Source organism: Phaethon aethereus (assembly GCF_964289735.1).
Source record: "Phaethon aethereus genome assembly, chromosome: 10".
NCBI classification, from domain to species: Eukaryota; Metazoa; Chordata; class Aves; order Phaethontiformes; family Phaethontidae; genus Phaethon; species Phaethon aethereus.
Window position 1 is genome coordinate 7,326,351 of NC_138586.1, and position 14,626 is coordinate 7,340,976.

General features: G+C 44.9%; 2 protein-coding genes across 2 annotated transcripts; both read left to right on the forward strand.

The window, feature by feature from the left end:
- Positions 1-421: 421 nt before the first annotated feature.
- On the forward strand, positions 422-7,414 carry UPF3B (UPF3B regulator of nonsense mediated mRNA decay; the record flags this gene model as incomplete). Its single annotated transcript, XM_082004015.1, has 10 exons — positions 422-595; positions 789-895; positions 1,013-1,119; positions 2,609-2,707; positions 3,069-3,179; positions 3,872-3,915; positions 4,553-4,741; positions 5,231-5,382; positions 6,096-6,408; positions 7,268-7,414. 10 exons carry the CDS (start codon positions 422-424, stop codon positions 7,412-7,414), a joined length of 1,443 nt encoding a protein of 480 aa, XP_081860141.1.
- Positions 7,415-8,494: 1,080 nt separating this feature from the next.
- On the forward strand, positions 8,495-10,972 carry RPL39 (ribosomal protein L39). The gene is made up of 3 exons (XM_082004070.1): positions 8,495-8,520; positions 8,866-8,969; positions 10,634-10,972. Exons 1-3 carry the CDS (start codon positions 8,518-8,520, stop codon positions 10,680-10,682), a joined length of 156 nt encoding a protein of 51 aa, XP_081860196.1. The 5' UTR covers positions 8,495-8,517; the 3' UTR covers positions 10,683-10,972.
- The last annotated feature ends 3,654 nt before the right edge of the window (positions 10,973-14,626 follow it).

Sequence of the window (14,626 nt, forward strand, 5' to 3'; positions counted from 1 at the left end):
CCCGCGGACACTCCCACCCTGCCCCGCGCGCCTTCCCGGCCTGCCCCGCGCCTCCGTCACTACACAGGCAGGCCCGGAAGAGGGGTGGTAGCGGCAGCGCTGCTGAGAGGCCGCGCCTCAATAGTGCCGGGGCTGGAAATAAGGCCGGGACCGCCGCGGGCGGACTGGGGCCCTGACCCCGGCCCCGGCGGCTGACTCCGCCGGCTGCTGGCGGTACCGGCATCCGCGGGCCCCTCCGGGGGCATGCCGGGAGCCGCAGTCTGGCAGGGCCCGGGGCATGCCGGGAGTCGTAGTCCGGCGGGGCCGCGGCGGGGAGGCCTCGGCCGAGGGCGCGGCTCGTGGCCCTTTAAGGCGCAGTCGCGCGAGAGGTGCGGCGGCCAATGGGCGCGTGGCGGCGCGCGGCGCTGACCCGCGGCCCGGGATGAAGGAGGACAAGGAGAACGCCAGGCCCAAGGAGCGGCGCGGGCCCGCCGCCGGGCCGGGGGTCCTGCTGGGGTCGGGGCCGGCGGCCGCCGCTGGTGCGGATGGCAGGGCCGGCGGCGGCGAGCTCGACCGTCTCGAGCGGCCCAAAGATAAGAAGGAGACGCTCAGCAAGGTGGGGCCTGCGCGTGGCTCGGTGTGGGCACCCCCCCCCCCACCCGCGGTATCGGGCCTCGCGCGGCTGCCGTTGGTGACGGCCGCTGTGGGGGGAGCTGGGGCCGCCTGCGAAAGAACGGGGGCGGGAGGGGGCGGCAGCGCCTCGCGCTCCGCTGCTGCAAGCTGCCCTAACGGCCGTCGCCGCACCGCAGGTGGTGATCCGCCGGCTGCCGCCCAGCCTGACGAAGGAGCAGCTGGAGGAGCACCTCCAGCCCCTGCCCGAGCACGATTACTTCGAGTTCTTCGCCAACGACTCCAGGTACGGCCGCCGGCCCCGCCCGGGCGGCTACCGAGAGCCGCCGCTGCTGCCGGCCGGGCCAGGGAGGCGTCGCCGCCGCCTAGTCAGCCTTGTTCTCTCGGTCTTGTTTTTCTGCAGCTTGTACCCTCACATGTTCTCGAGAGCCTACATCAACTTTAAAAACCAGGAAGACATAGTCCTCTTCAGGGATCGCTTTGACGGCTATGTTTTTGTCGATCACAAAGGCAAGTGAGCGGCGCTCGGCCGTATGTTTACTTGCGGGCGTGTGCGCGGTGTGCAGGCTGAGTTCTGGAGGGACGGGTGTGAGCAGCCAGACGTGCTGCTTCTGATTTGTTTGGTTTTGTTGCCTTAAATGAATTTCACGAGTATTTCAAAGAGCGAAGTAAATGCCTTCTGCGTTGTGGAAAGGAATCTAAATTGATTTTGTATATTTCTAAACCGATTTTGTATATCGTGTGTCGAGGCAGTAGTGGTATCAATATAAAAGCAGCTGCTGTGTTACTGAGGTTAATACTTGCATTGTTACACCTGAGTATCAAGTCTGAAAAGTGAAAGTGAGTAGGTGTGTTGCTGTCCAAACTAAACAAAGCTGAGGTTAATGATGCCACCTGCTGCTGTTCCCCTCACCTGTTCTGTATACTTCTAAGAGAGTGACTTATTTTTTGGTCATTTTGTAATTCAGTTTAGTACTCATCCCAATTTACAACTGGGTCATCTTGATTCAGTAAAAGGAGCAGCTTGTTTCCTTGCAGCCTTAAGCTGTGAAAGTGGCTGCTCTCTGGAGACAGTACTCTGTAGGAAACAAATATTTTAATTCATTGGTTAAACATGCAGGTATTTAGTTGCCACTTTTTTCTCAACACACGTTAGGTATTCGATACATCTCGTGTAAATTTTGCATTTAAAGATGTTACATTGGGTAGCACTAAAAGTTTGTAGTCTCTCAATGATAGACCTTAAACTTGCATATTTAGCAAAAAGCTTTAACAAGAGTCTTCCTGTAGGCTTTAGTAGGCTAAGGATTTCACCTTGAACTTTTTTTCAAGTACATGTATTTTACATTTCATCCAGCCAGGTGTTTTATGTGACACAAAGCCCTGTCCACAAGATTATTCCTTATTTAGGAGGGTTGCATGACAAGGTTCTAACAACACCTAGCTCTCTTAAATAAGCTGGTTTGCAGTGTAGCAGTACACTATGCTTGCCATACCCAACAGCAGTATTGGATTTATGCAGCCATAAATGTAGCATTCTCGTCAGAAGATAAAACTTTAAAGTCTGCCTGTAATGTGTTGCATTCTGTTGTATTTTGCCAAAAATTGAGATTTGCCTCAGTTGCATTAACTTAAAATATTCTTTTCTACTTGCACAATGAATGCGTAGTTCGTAGGATGAGGATATTATGTGGTGTGGTGTAGCTGAGGTGGCTGAACTGAGAGTTACGGGCAGTCTTACATCTAGTGTTTCCTTCTTGTTGTGAGTCTGTGAATTTACTGTTTTGTTAACATAGTGAAGGTGTTTAGTTCATGAATTCTACTGTCTCTAAAATGTCTTTGTTGTTAAATGGCTTTCAAAATACAAGAAATTTTTTATGCTGTCCAAGTGGTCTCTTTTAGTGTTGCATATTTCTTGTGAGGCTTATCTTCCTGCTTTAGACATGGACAATATACTCTATATCTATTTCATCTCTATTTTTCCCTCTGCTCTTTACAGGTCAGGAATATGCTGCCATAGTTGAGTTTGCACCTTTCCAGAAAGCTGCAAAAAAGAAGAGTAAGAAAAAGGATGCCAAAACTGGAACTATTGAAGATGGTATAACAGCTAGCTAGTTTGTTTTGCATGTGTGAAATTGAAAGTTCTAGCAGTAATTTGAATATAATGTTTTTACTGTGGCACCTGTAGTTTTATCAATAAAATGTTTGCTTAATTATGTGTGAAGCTTATTAGCACTGCTTTGTCAGCTGCAAATCTATTAATATGTTTGTCCTGGACAAACATAATGCAGCAGCTTATTTGAGAGCTGCCAATTTATGAAAACGTGACACATAAACAGGACAACTTATGCAAATCTAACCCAGACTTCCAGTAGTGTGCAATACAAATTCTTTTCATGCTACGTTATATCTTTGTTTCCTTTTTTCTTTTCTTCCCTTCCCTTTCCCCTCACCTGTAGATCCAGAGTACAAAAAGTTTTTGGAAAGCTACAGTGCAGATGATGAAAAATTAACCTCTACTCCTGAAACTTTGTTGGAGGAAATAGAGGCAAGAAACAAAGAGCTAATAGGTATGGAAATCTATGTACTATGGTTACATTTTCCTAGAGCACAAAGAAACGTGTGTGGTGTAATTTGAAGCTGTGATTTCTCAACCTTGAGGAGACTGAATTCTTTTGTGTGCTTGCTTGATATTTGTTAAGCCTTTAGGCTAATAATGTTCAGTGTATTTTAGTTTGCTCCCATGCTCTAAATTCTTCTCTAGGTTTAAGTTTTATATGATAACCTTCCTTCCTGTTTTAAGCCACTAGTCAGAGGTTTGTTAGCCAGCCTAGGCTGCGGAGTGGCTGCATTTCAGTGAGATGCAGTGATGTTTAATGCAGAATACTGTGAGCAGTGATGTTCCATGCAGGCATAAGCTAGGAGAGATTGTGGTTGGGTAAAATGCCACAGTTTTTAAGCGTGTTACAGGTGTCTCCTTCAAAGTGAGAGAATCTGGGAAAAGCCTAGTGCAGACTGAATATCCTTTTAGACAGGTGTACTGGATGTCATATTAGTATCCTAAAGAAGTTTATAGAAGCCTAATAGTTGCCACTGTTCAGGGATAGGATTGGAATACTTGTTTCACTGCTGTATGTGAGAGGAAGTAGGCTGGATAATCTATAAGGCTTCTGTATTTCATATAGAGTTTTGTTGTAGGTGTTGTAAGTATTGTAGTATTGGGTAAGGCAAATTGTTTACATTTGTTTTATATATTCTCTAGCTAAAAAGACCACTCCTTTATTGAACTTCTTGAAAAATAAACAGGTAAGACTTCTCTCCGGAATCTTCTTGTTGCTTGCAAGTACAATTTGCTCATTTAAAGCATGGGTATCTATGTTGCAATGTGTATATTGATAGGTTTCTACCCTTCCTTTTGAGGAAGCTTTTGACCCAACTTCCTTGTTAACATCTGGTTCACATATTTTAAACTACTAGAACTTTGGAGGAATGGTGGTGATTTATGTGCATTCTGGTCACAGCTGAATGTCTCTTGTGGTGCTGACAAACCAGATTCCATTTTAATGCTTTCATTTTTAATGCAGTTATGGCTGAGGTCCTTGTAGATGATCTTTCTCCCAGCACATAAGATCATTTTAACTTTTAGCAATGGAGAAAATCACAGATGGGGCAGATCTAATTAAAATTAGAATGATAAAGACTGAGACTAGTGTTGTGTTTGGTTTTTAAGACAGTACAAATCAAGGCTTATGAGCAAGAAAGTGAAACACTGCTGTAACGTGTTCAGATTCACAACAGAACAATAGAGATGACAGGACTTTTATAATGGGGGCAGTTTTGAGGTGACTTACTTGGTGATGAAATACTTTTATCACTTTGTGGCAGGGTATCTTGTTAGGCTTAAAAGGATGTTTTCTATTTCTCTTTGCTTTTACACACACAGAGACTGAGAGAAGAAAAAAGAGAGGAGAGGAGGAGGAGAGAATTGGAAAGAAAAAGACAAAGAGAAGAAGAAAGAAGAAAATGGAAAGAGGAGGAGAGAAGGAAGAGGAAAGAAGCAGAAAAACTGAAGAAAGTAGACAGATGCCCAGAAAAAGAAAGAGACAGATCAAAAGAAGAACCAAAGATTAAGGTCTAGAACAGTTCTTTATTATAAACTGTTATACTCCCTTTCCCTTATTATTTGTATATCAGATTCTCAAAATGTGCTTTGAGTATTGTGTGAAGAATCACATGAGTTCGGTGTTAGTAAATGACCACTTTTTTTGTAATACTCAAATATTAGGCATTGTAAAGGTTTACATGCTGTAATGCTTCATAGTAGTATTTAAAGCTTTTGTCATGTGACTGTTGTACATGCTGCGGTAAACAGAGTTGTGAATTCACTATGGAATGGAGACTATTTTTAAGCTTTCTAAAATGACCTGTTTTAGGAGAAAAATCCTAGTCTGCTGTGTGGATTATGCTTACTCATACACTCCAGCTTTTAGAAATACTCGATTTGCAGTAACATTAATGTTTTTCTTACTGGACTGTGGTTCCTTTGATGCAATTTCGGTGTTGTGCCAGACAATATGTAATAGAGTGAGCTTTTTAGTTGAGACTTCTGTTTTCTTTGTAGCTACTTAAGAAGCCTGAAAAAGATGAAAAAGACTTGGAGAAAAAAGAAAAATCCAAGAAACTGGAAAAAGAGACTCTGAGGGAGGAAAAAAATGCGAATAGTGCATCTGCCAAACGATCTGATGGGGAGACAAAAGAAGAGAAGGCAAAAAAGTATTCTAGTACTTGCTATAAATATATATATATGTATATATAACTTGTTTCCTGATCGTACTGAGGCTTAGGCTGCTCTGCCGTGACCATGTTTTGAAATTCCTTTCAAATTATTTTTCTGTTATAAGGCATGGGATGTGTTCTCTGCAGCAGTGCACATCCCCATGATTACAGAAAGCTGTTTGAATTACCTGACAATTCTTCACTGGTGGACAAACTTTAATATTTTTGCAACTCTCAGTAGGAACTCTGCAAAAGAAGCCTAGGTGTAGGTGACCTGCAACAGGCTGTGAGCACTGTCCTTGCAATGAGCGCCTTACAACCATGGCAAGAGGAGAGGTGTACTCCAGTTAGTAGTCCCTGTAAGTCTTGTAAAAGGTCAAAGTGGAAAGTTGTCATTCTTAACAGCTCCATGATCTGTTCAAGGTTCAGCTCTGCCATGTGAGAAATAGAGATGAGACAGAGAAATTCAGGTGTTGTCCAAAGCCAGAGGAGACTCAGCCAGCTATGTGAGTAGAAGGCTAGGAAACACTAGCTTTCAGTGTCATCTCTGGTTATCATGCATGACTCAGCTTATTACAGCTTCCCAGAAGCTCCCTAGAACCCTCCAGTGTGTCTTCTTCATATTGCAGATTTACACCAGTATTACATTGATCTCCCAGCTCTGTTTGATGAATCTTTTGAGCTTAATTTTCAGTTTTGTTTTCATACAGATCAGAAGATGAGTGTGTAAAGGACTACAGGGACCGAGATAGAGATTTTGAAAGAGACAGAGAATATGAGAGAGCACAGAGGGAGAAACTGAGACGCCAGGAAGAGGAGCGTCGGAGGCAGAAAGAGCGCTTTGAGAAAGAGAAGGTTTTTAGAAGAAAAGAGGAAGAGATGAAAAAGGAGAGAGACTTGCTCAGAGAAAAGGGAAAGAAAAGTGATCTTACAGACTTTACCAGCAGCATGGACAAATCTGAGAAAGTAACCAAAGATGATAAAAAAGAGGATACAATTAAGAGGGATCGTATCAGAAACAAGGTGCTGGATTTCTTTAAACTCATGTGTTGATTCATAGGGAACAGTTTGTATTTTTTGAGATAAAAGCACTTTGAGGAAAGAACCATGTGGTTTCTCTGTTGAAACTTCTCCCTGTTCTGGTAACAAACTCTGCCATTGCTAGAAAGTTTGCCTGTTTGTCCACTAAGCTTTGCTAAACTGTGATATTTCTTGTCACTGTATAGGAATTAAGATACCATGGGCTGAATTGTAAAGACACCGATCCCTTTTCATTTGCTGACTTAGGCCATAGGCTGTATCTTTAAGGTGTCAGTGGAGCATCAGTAACCTGCCTGTATCTCTGCTGCTATACATGCCTGAAAATACATCTTGAAGTGGGACTGTAATTGAACAGGTTCCTCCAAAACAAGGACAAGACTGCTGCTTGCAGAATATGACAGGAGGTCTCCTGTAGACTCAAGAAATAATGTCTTGAGTTTAGTTCTGTATACTCTGCAAACCTGTTTTTGCAGCATCGGTATGCAAGTTTTCCATGTCACTTAAGGCATTATCGGGTACAAATGAAACTTGAGGTTTTGAAGAAACTTTGAAGTTGGCCTCTGTTGTGAGAGAGGGTGAGCCGAACTCATCAAAGCAGGAAACTACTTACAAATAACTTCAGCTATGTGCAGTGTTCTTTATGGCTTGAACAGGGATGTTGCCTTACAACAGAGACAACCTTGATTTGAGACAGTTGAAGCTACATTACCACCATGGTGGAGTAATTTAACTTAGGACACCTTGAAAAGTTTGAATTTGAGCCATTTCTAATATCATTGATGCCATAATAACCATGATAGCGTGGGGCTATGAGAGTCTAAATAGTTTTGATTTATTTCAGGATCGTCCAGCAATGCAGCTGTATCAGCCAGGAGCTCGAAGCCGAAGCAGATTGTGTCAGTATGAAGACAGTGCTGCAAAGTCCACAGATCAGGGAGCGGATAAGAAACAGGAGAGTGAGACCGGTAATACGAAGGAAGAGGAGTGACTAGTATGCAAGCCTTATGTGTTCTGACTGTGCAGCCAAAGAGCATGTACTACGCAATCCAGAAGTGCCTTCGACGCGAAGAAGGAACAAAGGAAGAAAAGGGGCATTGTGCTGTTGGATGTTTCTGGTTCAAGAACCTCAGTTGTAGATTCGGAATTTGAAATGTGTTCTCATTGTATTTTCAGTTATTTGAATTTATTTTCCCAGCATCTAACTACAACAGAGAAGAGAATCTTTGCAAAGTAGGACTTTATGGCCTTAAGTATGATAATAAATGAGTCATGCGGTCAGGAGGAGATGACACCTGGATCTAAAGCCAGAACTTCACTCTAAAGCAATCAGAGCCAGTGTTTGATGCGCTTAAGCAGAGCAAGCTTGAGGTTGCCCGGAGTTAATGCAGGTGTTGCTGTGTTGCGTGGTGCCTCTCCCTGAGGCGGTGATAGCTAAATTACGTCAGTGTAGCACGGAGACAGGGCTGCAGGCTGGGGTTGTTGAGGTGCTGGTGAACAGGAGCCTGCTGGCACGTGAAGAGGAGAACATCTGGCATGGCAGTAATGATGTGAGGGAGGGAGAGACCTTCCTCTTCAGTGGTTCTCTGGATAAAGTAACTAAGTTGGAGTGTATGAATAAGCTGGCTTAATATTGGAATACTTCTTGACACATTCTGATGTAAACTATACCTACCTTGAAATGCCTATTTTTCACCAAATGTAGCTGATTTGAGCGTCCTGTTCTTTTCCAGCATTCTCCCTTCTTCAGAGTCTGAAATGTTTCCTAAATCCTGGCCTCTTGGTACTGCTTTATCTTCCCTCGTAACTTGAAGTATTGTTTTACAGCCCAGAAAGCGACTTCACCAGTAGCAGCTCCTCCTAAGCTAGCGAATTTTAGCCATAGCGATTTTGTACTAAAACCAATAAACTCGCAGAAACTCGTGCTGCTGCCGTCCCTCAGTGAGCTCCGTCTGCGCCGGGGCGGGCCCGCCAGGCCGCAAGGGGGAGCCGTGGCGGCGGAGCCTGCGCCGGCGTCGTCGCTTTGTCACTTCCCCCCGCCCCTTCCTCCTCTTCCGCCGCCGCCATCGCTGGGACGCCAGACAGCTCCGCGCCATGGTGAGACCATCGGCCGCCATCCGCCGCTGTGCCGCGACGCCGCGAGCCCGCTTGCCGCCGCGGGCTGGCGTGGGATTCCCGGCAGGCAGGCCGCGCGCGGGGGCGGGGCAGGGCGGCGGGGCGGGAGGGCCCCGGGTGCGACTTTTTTGTCCCCGGCTAGCCGAGGCCTTGCGGCCCACCGGCCGCCTCACCGCGCGGGGCGGCGGGGCCTCCCGCCCGTGCTGGCGCGGCTGAGCTCCTGTGGTGTGGGGCCGGCTCCGACCCGGTGGAGCTGCCCTCCGCCGGCTGTGAGGCCGGGGCTGCGCGGGGCTGTCGTGTGGCACTAACGACTGCTCTTTCTTCCAGTCGTCTCACAAGACGTTCAAGATCAAACGCTTCCTTGCCAAAAAGCAGAAGCAGAACCGGCCTATCCCACAATGGATCCGCATGAAAACGGGCAATAAGATCAGGTAATAAAACCAGCAGTTGTCCTGTGAGGAACTGCAGCCTCCAGCCTCTAAATCAGGCTGCCTGTTCAGTGTGGACTGAAGTTAGAAGCTGATTATGTAAAAGCGTTTGTGCAAGCAAAAATGCCGTTTTGTGGCCGTGAGTACCATACCAGCGTGCTAGTTCAGAGAGACAACTCCACCGGATACTGTTGGCCCGTTGTGTTTTGAGGGCTTTTAGGCCATTTCCCGCTGTAGCAGTTCAGTTCATTCCAATGGTCTGCAAGTATCCACAGGTGTTAGTGATGGCTCGTGTAAAGTGAAAGCGTGAACTGTGCATGTGGATAACTTATTCCAGAATCTGTATCCTGGTAGCTTCTCCACTTCTGATGTTCCCCTTCCCCACACTTTTCCCCTCTCTTATACCTGTTCCTCTGGGTTTCCTGCATTTTCAAGGAACAGTACTATACTGAGTGTGGGTGTTCCAAGATACAGAAGATTGTGCTTAAGGGAGCAAAGGGCTCATTTGGTGTATGGAGATAAAATTGGTAGTATAAGATTCTTGGCACATGATTGCAGAATTAATTTGCAACACTTTGTGTTTGCCTGTAGTGTTTGCTTTCAAGTATTTTGTTTAGGAAAGTGCAATGAGAGAGTACTGTAGAATACTAGGTAAATGTGACGCAGCAGAAGTGGAATCCCCTGGTTTAAAAGCTTCAACCAATATAGTTTGGTCACTCATGCTGTGTAGCTAGCTTTTTATCTCATACACTCACTTATTTAGAACAGGATTCTTTCTTCCAGGTTGTTTTTTGTCCAAAGTAGTGAGGAGAGTGACAGTAGCACTCACTGGCTCAGGCAGTGTAATGGCACAGAATTGCCAAGTTCTGTTCCTGTTACTTCGCCTAACTTGTTTCTTCTTAGGAAAAATGGGTGTTGTGTGCCCCAGACTGTATTCTTCCAGATACTGACTTAGGGGTTCTGTTTTAGCTAAATTTCAGTACTTTGGAATACTTTATTGTGGGCAAAACCATGATTTTTTGTTTTGTGGCACTTCAGTACCTTGGTCACCAGTTTTATCCAAACTGTGTGCTAAAGCAGGCTGCAATTACAGTGCTTCATTCTGTGGGAGTACTGCCATTTTCCTGCTGAGAGTAACTCTGTTAATGCTGTCTTTGGTTTCACCTATGTGATGGTGAAACCGTTTGTTCTTAACATGTACAAATACATACTCATAAATGAATATACTTTCCTGGAAAAGGGCCTTTTCCATATGCTGCTCTGCTGTCTTATTTTGAACAAAAATTTTGTGCTAGACTGTGAACTACATTCAAGAGGTAGTTTTCATTAGCAGTGGACGGTCAATACAAGATCACGGGTCTCGTCTCCAAAAGAGGAGGTAGGATATTCATACACCAGCGCTGATGCACCTCTGCAGGCGTCTCTATTTCTTTGAAGTTTAGATTGTGTTGCAGTAACGTGCTAGTTGGTTAGTGAATGAAGAAAGTAAACAGAGATAGAAATTCTAAAAGGTAAGTACACAGCTGGTTATTGTTGGCAGTTTTCCACTATAGCGCGTAAAAATAATTTCTGTCCTTTACTGTTGATCTAATTAAAGGTGGTTTCAGTTCTCCTAGATCCTCAAATGTGTGTTTGCACTTTGCTCATTTACACTGCTTTTGTCTTAGGTACAACTCCAAAAGGAGACACTGGAGAAGGACCAAACTGGGCTTGTAAGAGAGACTGTCTCCTGGGAACTCTAATAACACTTGTCTTCCTGCGTCAGATTGATATGCCCCATACGCTGTTCGGCGACCCCCAAGTGATTCCTTCTGTAATGTTGGACTGCAATCCTCAATGTTTGTTTTTTTTATAAGCTAGTTTGGGTTATTGATGTTAACTGGGAAAATCTTGAACTAATTTGCATCTGAAACATGAAGACTCTGTCCTATTAGCGTTCTTTCTTTCAGGCATCATCATGAGTATTGACAGTGTACAGGCTTACTAATAAATGTGGACCTGAATGACTTGGTTGAGATTAATTTCATATATATACATGGGGGGATAGTAACAGAGAATAAAAACTAACATTACTGTGAATATAATCTCACTTAGTGTAAGAAACCTTGACCGCTTTCTTCCGATAGTGGGCTGTGTCTTCCTTCTCACTTACTGTAAACCTTTGGGAGCAAAGCATTAAGAAATTTTTTAAAGAAAAGGGGTAAAAATCAGAACTGATTTTAGAAGAGTTAATTTGAAGAAAATACTTTATTAGGCAAACTGAAATAGTTCTTTAAAAAAAGTCTTTCAGAGGCATGTTTGAAAAAGGCAGAATTCACTTTATGATCCATAGGCCACCATGGCTACAGTAATTCTGGAGTGTCAGCCTCATACTAGTTAACCCCGGGGAAGACTCTGGATTACATTTCTGGTAGATTTATGAAATCTTACTAAGAAAAGTAGCATTGTCAGAATTTGCTAAAGATGTACTTGTATAGCAAATGGATGCATTTTATGGGCCTGGAAAGCAAAGCGCACTGAGAATGGTCCTCTGGGGTAAAGTGGCGTCCTGTTTGAGGTGTGCTCTGCTAGTTGAGGGGGGTCCAAACCAAGAAAACCTTATGCTAAAAGACATCAATCTCTAGTTACCACCTTCTTTTACATTATGCTTCACGTTGAATGCATATCCCTATGGCTGGCTTCTGTCACAGCTGCAGATTTCCTGACTCCACCATTACCTCCCACATGATCCTTTTGAACATCCAGGAGAGACCATGTAGTGAAGTGTAGATAGACCTGTTGGTCAGTCAGAGAACATTTTTGAGTTAATGGTAGAGTGTGTCCGAACTGCAAGTGTTGAACAGTGCGAGTGACAGCACTATGGTACTGGGCAAATGCTGAAATGTGACGTGCCCAGAAGTACTTTACAAATACTTGCTCAGGGAGTGAGACTGCAGAACTGAGAACAATCAGCGGTACTCGAATATCAAGACTAGCCATCCTGCTCCTGAGCAGTGTAGCAGCAAGGCTGCCCCTGAAACCTGCCCTTGTTAGCTGTACATGGCTCCTCGTGAGATTCATGCCTGCGGTCAGCCAAGGACGGCAGCTCCTTACCCCGTGTGGGTCTGGCCCCTGCAGCACCAGGAGCTGCCCTCGAGCAGGACATGGGGCAGGGCAGCCATTGGAGCCTGGTGTTAAGATTCTGGCTGGGGAGTGGGTGCAGTGGAACAATCAGATGAAAGAAAGTTTCATTTAGGTAGGAAAGGAGGAGGGAAGGGAAGAGTACAGCAAGGGCAGTGGATAGATTTATCTCCTACAAAATGCAGTACTCTGTTACAGACTGTAGTACATAATGTCTACATGTTCCCTAGAATATGTAATAACCTTTGGAGTTTTGTTCGGAGCTGCGTGTTGGCTTGATGAAATTGGTCTTGATGCCAGTCACAGGTGCAGCTTAATTTAAAACATTCTCGGCAGAAGGGTAGTAACTCAAGATGTTGCTCAAAGGAAGAGTTAGCAGCGATTTAAAAAAGGGGGGGGGAAAGAAGGGATTAAACCACTCAGAGTAGTTGGCACTTCAGCTCCCCAACGCTGGCATTCGCTGGGGTCTGTGAAACATCATCTGTTTACCCCAGGGAACTGGAGGAGGAGGCTGTGGCTCAGCCCTGAGTCCTGTGTGGTGGCTGCTCCCTTCCCTTCTGCGGTGCAGAGCTAGGTTAGCTGGGCAGCAGGAAATAACTGAAGGTGCGAGCCTGTTCTCAGATTTGGCCACAGCAAAGCCCACCCTGAGGCTGAGGGCTGTGAAGTGCTCCAGTGCTTTTTTCTGGGTTCATCCTGCCATTGCGGTCCAGTTCCTGAGGAAGCTTCAGGCTGCCACACCTCTGTTGCTGTTTTTCATGTTGAACGTAAATAGATTTCTCTCCTTCGCATTATAATTTATAGCAAATAGTACTGGGCAGCAGCGTATGCCAAGCACACGTAAATGCATAACAAATATATGCCTCGCTCAGAGCTCGTAACAGTCTCTCCCTCCTAAGGTATGCTGGAAGTTTCTGTGAGCACAGGAGAGCAAGGCTAGGATTTTTACCAGCCTCAGGACACCTGAGAGGTATCTTCTAGCTTCTTTTCCTGTCTGGTAAGAGTCTAGTTTCTACTTTATCAGGGGGAAGTGTAAAGTCACTGCAACAGGAAAGCCGCAAACAGCATTGCCAGAGATGTTTCAGCAGGTGCTGCAAATGCTTTTACCCCAATGTTTTTTAAATCTCTTACGTGCTCTTCCCTTTGAAGCAAGTGTTTAGGAAATAACAGCACTGCTGAGTGTCGAAGATCAGCCTTGGAGCCCTGCAAGCCATCCCCTGCCTCTCCCCATCACCACTGCTGGCAGGCAAAGCTGCTCGCAGAGTTCCTCTTTAATTCTGTCTATGAGGACCTGCCTGAGAAGCAAAAAAGTAGTTTTATGGACTTGAGAATAGAAAGAGACAGTTTGCTCCACGGCATTTGTGGGAACATAATGCTATTTTTATTAGATGGAAGCAGCTTCTACCAAGGATCTGCTTTGGCAAATAACTCCTTCTATTATTTTTCCCCATTTCAATCTGCTTTTCACATTGGACATTAAGGGATAGCACAAAGTAAATTTAGTACAAATTAAAATTGGATTAAAATCAGTCTTCTGCAAAACCTTAACCAATGCAAATACTTCTGGATTTTGAAGGATTTCTGTTATCCCTGTGGCAGCTCTCTTTGCCCTCTCCTTCCCTGTGAGAGTTGCAGCGGGGATCAGGGATCTCTGCAGAACTGGGCTAACACACGATAACCAAGACATCAACAGAAGCTTTAAAGAAAAAATCTAAATAATTTGGATACTCTAGTCCATTAATTTTAGTGGATATGCTTTTGTTTCCTGAGTGAGAAGCAAAGTTAGATCTGATTGTATACTTGAGGAATATTTTTTAAACATGTCTGTATTTCCAAACCGACTGCCCCTCTGTAGGTATGAAAATAAACCGTGTGAGACAGAGGGCTGGGTCACTGGAGGTGGCATGGTGTTTGGGGCAAACACAACATACAGCAGCAGAAAGGGTGCTGCGATTTGAAGAAGATGCTTTTTTTGCTCTGTGGAGAGGAACCTTTGCAGGGCTGGCAAGGCAGGGGGTGGCGTTGATGAGTGTGTTGTAAAACCACCCAGAGAAGCAGGGCTCTGGTCTTGCTCCTTCTGAAGTGCCTGCCTAATTTGCCTCAGAGCAGAATACATCTTCAAACCCACGACTAAAAGATGGGGGGGGAAGCTGCCTTTAGGGGAGTTTGGTTAGCTGTCAAGGGGAGGCGAGTACTAAAAATCATTTAGTTGTATTAAGTGTAGCATTTGCAGTTAAATTTTGCTTTCAAATGGAACACTGAAGTTCAGGTTTCCTGGTGGAGTGTGACTAAGCTGCAGGTACAAATGCCAAGGAAACGGCTCCTTCAAGGAAATTCTCACTAATTCCGCTGTTTACTCTGTGCCTTACTCAGAGGAGGGTGTAAGAGCGGTCCCACACCCTCTCCCCAACAGCACACTGCTGCAAAAGTGTGACAGAGGACTAAGGTCAAAAAATATTTTGTCAGACATGCACCCACCTGTCTTACCAACAGTATTTTGGTTACCAGAACTAAAGATTGCAGATGTTTTGACATCAGTTCAT

What these genes read in the sequence shown, in the direction of transcription:
- RPL39 (XM_082004070.1), top strand. An exon ending in AAAACGGGCAATAAGATCAG is followed by an intron (nt 8,970 to 10,633) that starts GTAATAAAACCA and finishes CTTTTGTCTTAG; the next exon opens with GTACAACTCCAAAAGGAGAC.